This window comes from Ipomoea triloba, chromosome 10 (genome assembly GCF_003576645.1).
Source record: "Ipomoea triloba cultivar NCNSP0323 chromosome 10, ASM357664v1".
NCBI lineage: Eukaryota > Viridiplantae > Streptophyta > Magnoliopsida > Solanales > Convolvulaceae > Ipomoea > Ipomoea triloba.
In genome coordinates, this window is record NC_044925.1 from 16,978,761 (window position 1) to 16,984,868 (window position 6,108).

General features: G+C 41.6%; 1 protein-coding gene across 1 annotated transcript; it reads left to right on the forward strand.

Annotated features, from left to right (window-relative positions):
- Positions 1 to 4,204: 4,204 nt before the first annotated feature.
- Positions 4,205 to 5,125, forward strand: LOC116033216 (ATPase WRNIP1-like). Its single transcript, XM_031275974.1, has one exon. It carries the CDS (start codon positions 4,205 to 4,207, stop codon positions 5,123 to 5,125), a length of 921 nt encoding a protein of 306 aa, XP_031131834.1.
- The last annotated feature ends 983 nt before the right edge of the window (positions 5,126 to 6,108 follow it).

A 6,108-nucleotide genomic window follows, 5' to 3' on the forward strand; every position in this document is an offset into this window, starting at 1 on the left:
TTTGGCTTCTAACTCACTTACTTTGAGAGTTAGCTCCGAATTCTCTTTCGAGACATTCTTAAGCATATCTCTTTCAGCAGTTAGCTTGCTGTTTTCTTCTCGGATTTTGGCATGAGTGCTGTTAGCGATAGCGAGATCCCTTTTAAGTGTTTCAAGCATCTCAAAGGGATCTTCATCGCTTCCGAACGAAGAACAACGAGAGGTAGAGGTAGAGCAGCGAGATGTGGAAGTAGAGGTTACCTCATTGTCAATGGCCATTAGACATTGATCCTCTTCTTCCTCGGTGTATAAGCAGATGAGTCCCCTCTCATCTTCTGAGTTGCTGCTGCCTTCACTGGAGCTCGATGTCTCGGACTCCTCGATTGCTCTCTCGAGTTCCTCAGCAACAAGCGCCTTTCTGCGCAGATGTTTCCTTGAATCTCCCTTGAAGCCACTTTGTGCTGGCTTTTCTTTGGATTCCTCCTTTCTCCTGGAGTCCCTGCCTTCTTGGCCTTGATACTTACTTACCATAGGGTAAGGGCACTCGGCTTTGAAGTGTCCTGGTCTCCTGCAGTTGTAGCAAAGACCCTGATTTTCCTCCTCTATCCTTCTGAATGAATGTTTCTCATTGTTCCTTCTTGAGGAGGAAGGTGAACTTGTGTTGCTCTCCGTTGACTTCCTCATGAATTTCCTGAATTTCCTCATGAAGAGAGCAAACTGTTCGTCAGATAACATATTAGTGGGATTAGGATCTGACCTTGAAGAGGTGGATGGTTGATCAGCAACCAGTGCCACATTCCGTCTGTCCACCACGTCCTCATCTCTCGGAAGCATCTCAAATTCGAAGGCTTTGAGATCTCTGAACAGTTGGTCGGTTGTGGTGTTCTTCAAATCCCTGTGATCACGCATTGTGATCACCTTCATTTCCCACTCCTTGGTAAGACCTCGTAAGACCTTCAGGTTTAGCTCCTTTTGTGGAATCTCCTTCTCGAGATCACTGATCTCGATTTATAGCTTCATGAACCGAGATTCCATGCTGTCGATGCTCTCCCCTGGCTTCATCTTGAAGTCCTCGAACTTCTTCATAGCCACAGTGAGCTTGTTCTCCCTTTCCTGTTCGTCACCTTCACCAATTAACATCAAAGTATCCCATACCTCTTTTGCCGTTTTGCACTTTCTCACTTTTGGGAAGATGGTTTCGTCTATAGCTCTGAAGAGAATATCCTTGGCAATATTGTCCAGGTTGTTTCTCTTCCTATCATCACTTGTCCATTCTTCCCTAGGTTTTGGGATGTACTTTGGTGTATCCTTGGTTTGTTCAGCAGCCGTGTTGACCATTAAAATCTTGACTGGTCCAGATGTTATCACTTCGGCCATCTCATCATGGAGGGCTGATAGATACGCAAGCATGCGTGTTTTCCAGTCATCGAACCTGCTAAGATCAAAAAGGAGATGTCTCGACAACATGCTGTCCATTTTAAAAATTATCTCGTGGTTTGAAAATATTTTCAAAAGATTTTTCAAAGAAGGATCTCTAAGCAATATAAACGAAGGTTTATATCGATCAGAGAACTTGCTCTGATACCAATTGTTGGTCCCAAGGGGATGGGGTACAAGTCTAGAGGGGGGGGGTGAATAGACTTGTATAAGATTTTGCAAATCTTTTCGACCTCTCGTGTGTATTGAACTTAGGATGTTTAGGTTCGATACCTCACGAGGTGAAGACAAAGTTTTATGCGCAGCGGAAATGTTATCCCCTTTTAGTTAGCACGAGTTTGAGTTAGTTCGAGAGGTGTGTTTATATGCAGTGCAATCGAGAGGTTAGCGAGAGATAAAAGCAGTAAGTAAATGCAAGAGAGATTTTTAAGTGGTTCGGCCAACCCGCCTACGTCCACTCTTCTTCCAGAAACTCCCTGGAAGGATTGCACTAAAACTTCCCTTTTTAGTACAATATCGAGCGCTTGAGCTTTGATCACGAAGCCCGCCTCAAGCCTTAGGTTTTTCGCCCCGCTTCTTGTTACTCCACCTATCGAGCACTTGAGCTTTGATCACCAAGCCCGCCTCAAGCCTCAGGATCTTCACAAGACAGCTCCCAGGTTACTCCGCCTCTCCTCAGGTTTTTCTCCCCGCTTCNACCCGCCTACGTCCACTCTTCTTCCAGAAACTCCCTGGAAGGATTGCACTAAAACTTCCCTTTTTAGTACAATATCGAGCGCTTGAGCTTTGATCACGAAGCCCGCCTCAAGCCTTAGGTTTTTCGCCCCGCTTCTTGTTACTCCACCTATCGAGCACTTGAGCTTTGATCACCAAGCCCGCCTCAAGCCTCAGGATCTTCACAAGACAGCTCCCAGGTTACTCCGCCTCTCCTCAGGTTTTTCTCCCCGCTTCTAGTTACTCCACCTCTCGAGCACTTGAGCTTTGATCACCAAGCCCGCCTCAAGCCTCAGGATCTTCACTAGACAGCTGCCAGGTTACTCCGCCTCTTCTTGCTTAATCCAAAGCAAGGACCTTTGGTTGTCACAGTTTAGTGTAACAAGCTCCAATCTGACCAAAAGCTATCGTTGAATCAACTTCGATGTAGAGCAGCTTCGGTCACCTTCTAGATGTATAGCAGTTTAAGCTTTGTAACTCTCTCAAACACTAAGATGTGTTTTTCTCGCTGTTTTGAATATCAGGATGATATTCCAAGTTGAGCACTTGCACTTTTGAACGTTTTAATCAGACACCTCTTAAGATTTTCGAATGAACCAACCTTCTTCTCCTTTTTTTTTTTGAACTTGTGTCTTCACATCCTTTTTATATGAAAGTTGAGGAATAATTCCGTTGGAGGGAAAATTATTCCGTTTGAAATCTGTCTCACATGCTATGTATGGGACTTGCATCTTTTCAGCATTTTTCATGGAGTGGTGGTCTTGTAACTTGAACCTTTTGTTTGGTAGTGGATATTCCATAATCCACTTTCTTGAGTCCATGCTCCACTTGCTACTTTTGGTAAAAGTTACTCTTTTTAAATTCCCATTGATCCTCGTTTTAGGGAATAAGACCGACTTTGGATTAGTGCAACTTCTATCCGTTTGTTGTGGAATTCTGATGTGGCATCCACTTCTGGCACCTCCTTAATATTTTATCTCCATGAATACGTCGCATGTTCTCATATTCCATGCGCATTTCTCTCTTGTTTTAATTGTATAAATAGGCATAGGTAATTGCTTTGTAATTTGCACTCATTTTTCTTATCAATTCAATATTGAATTCATTCTTTCTCCAATTCTTTGCTTTCTCACGTGTGATTATATATATATATTCATTTGTATTCTCATTTAGAGAATTAATATATATATATATATATTATATTCATTTGTCATTTTATATAATTTTCTTCAATTATATATTTTTCCCTATTACTTAACTTCTATAATTCTCAATTTTCGATTATTCGCTTCCGCATTATTCCGCTATATTCCTAACACTTTTAATTTGTTCACTATCCTAAATCAATTTCTTTCTCTTCCCATCCATGGAACAAGCACTTGATAAAGAAGAGGGAAATTAATTTAGGATTAAAGTTGGTTTGGTGATGGAGTTCGGTACTTCTGCGTGCAGAGGGGAAGAAGACCAAAAGAGATAATGGATGATAAATTACCCTAATAACCCAGCATTTAACAGTTAATAAACGGAATTATTAACGGAGGACTAAATTAAGTAAAATCATCAAAGTCGATGACTTAATTAAGTACAAAAAGTCATTAGGACTAATTGAGTAAAACTCCTATAGTCGAGGACTATATTGGGTATTACCTCGTTTGGTAACAAAAAGGTAAAAGTTTATTGAAATGAAATAAAGTTGATTGGAATCAGAATCAAATGAGATGAGAGGTTGTTGGGCGGGGAAATCAAAGGAAAGGAGGGAGGGTCACGACTCACGAATCATCAAACCGCTGCATACACGTACGTTGAAAAAAAAAAAAATCCCAACCCGCCTGCAAAGGAATAAGAATTTGATAGGAAAAAAAGTCTTTTACGATAAAACTTTGATCACTGGATGTCTATCATATCTGATCTCTAACTGTGCGTGCATTCATCCTAAAAATCAGCCATGCATTTTTTCCGATCCTTAGCTTCTATATATCTTTCAATCTGTCTCTAACCAAACCTCCTTCGATAACTACTTATTACTGTCTGTCACCTCTGATCTCATCTATCTCCGGTGAAATACCCTCCCTCCATGACTAACCAAAACGAAAAGCCGCCCACCAACCACAAGCAGCAGCAGCACATTGACAGAAAGAGGAAGAATGTAAACAACAATGACAATGCCAAATCCATTCGGATCAATCCTAAACACGAAGATATGCTTGATCTTTGCTTGTGGTCTCCAAACCACTCTGCAAATCCATCCTCATTCTCGTCTCCACCCACCACTCCAACCCCATCTCAATGGCAGCTAAGTTTGTCTCCACTATCCTCGCAGCCAAGTGCCCACCCACCGCCGCAGCAGCCAAATCCAAACCCTTCACCACCCTCCTCCCCGCAGGAGAGGGCGGGGGAGGGGGATGGAGAAGGTAGTATTGACAATGACAATGACAACGACGACAACAACAACAACAAGGATGCTGTTGACAATGACAACGACAACAACGATGCTATTGACAACAATAGCGAAACTATCGTGCCACCTTATGAATGGGCGACCGATAGGCCTGCCATAGTGCATACTCTAGACCATCTGTTATCGAACCGGATTGAGAAGATCAAGGGAGAAGTGAAGTGCAAGAGGTGCGAGTGCGAATACGAAATGGAGCTGGATTTGAGAGACAATTTCTCACAATTGGAGGAGTTCATATGGGAAAACAAAGACGAAATGTACGAGCGCGCGCCCGAAGTTTGGACCAACCCGACGCTCCCCAGGTGCCGCTACTGCCACCAAGACAACAGCGCAAAACCCGTGATAAGTCGCAGCCAGAAAGCCATAAATTGGCTCTTCTTGCTACTGGGCCAGCTGCTGGGGTGTTGCACCCTGGTTCAACTCAGGTATTTCTGCAAACACACAAAGAATCACAGGACCGGTGCCAAGGATAGGCTGCTTTATCTTGCCTACCTCACTTTGTGCAAGCAGCTTCGCCCAACCGCTCCTTTCCATCGCTAATTCTATTTTACTTAATTAGGTTCAAACTTGAAAGCGAAGCAGATCTGATCTCATCTATCTGGATATTAGCACTTAGTTTTTGTAATTTAATTTACTTTTGTGTCTTGTGCTCAGATGACATGTAGTGACTCTCTCATATGGGATGTCATTAGACACCACAATGTAATAGAGTCAGTAGCATTAAAAAAACAATGTGGTTGACTTCTTGCCTGGTTGTAACTTTTACTTCTAAGTTCTAACTTACCATCAATACTTGGAAGGTTGTAATTATTTGTAAATTTTTTACTTTTTGATTTTTTTTTTAATCCAAACAAACCCAAAATCCGATTAGAGTAGTCCGAATCTTAACTTTTTGTTACTAAAGTTGAACGGGTTAGGATTAATAAAAAAAAAAAAAATCGAAATTTGAATGGCTTCGCGGTTGGTTGTGGGTCCCATCGTTATACCCTGCACCACGGTGCAATGTGCACCACGTACGTAAAACGACGTCGTTTCGGTGTTAGTAGACGCGGACGCGAATGACTCAGGGAATTCATTATCTATAATACACAGAACCGAATGACTCCAGGGAATTCATTATCTATAATACACATAATCATTATATAGAATACACAGAACGTTTGCCTAGAATACACAGAATGTTTGCCCATAATACACAGAATATTGACGCAAAATACACAGAACTCATCCTCCTAACATTCGAATGCACAAACACATCACAACTTGTGTTAATAAACTTGTGTTAATAACATGAATACACATAATATTTACACAAAACTCATCCTCCTAACATTCGAATGCACAAACACATCACAACTTGTGTTAATAAACTTGTGTTAATAACATGAATACACATAATATTTACACAAAATACACAGAACTCATCATCCTAAACATTCGAATGCACAAACACATCACAACATGTGTTACTAACATGAAATCACATGTGTTACTAACATGAATACACATAACGGTTGCCTATA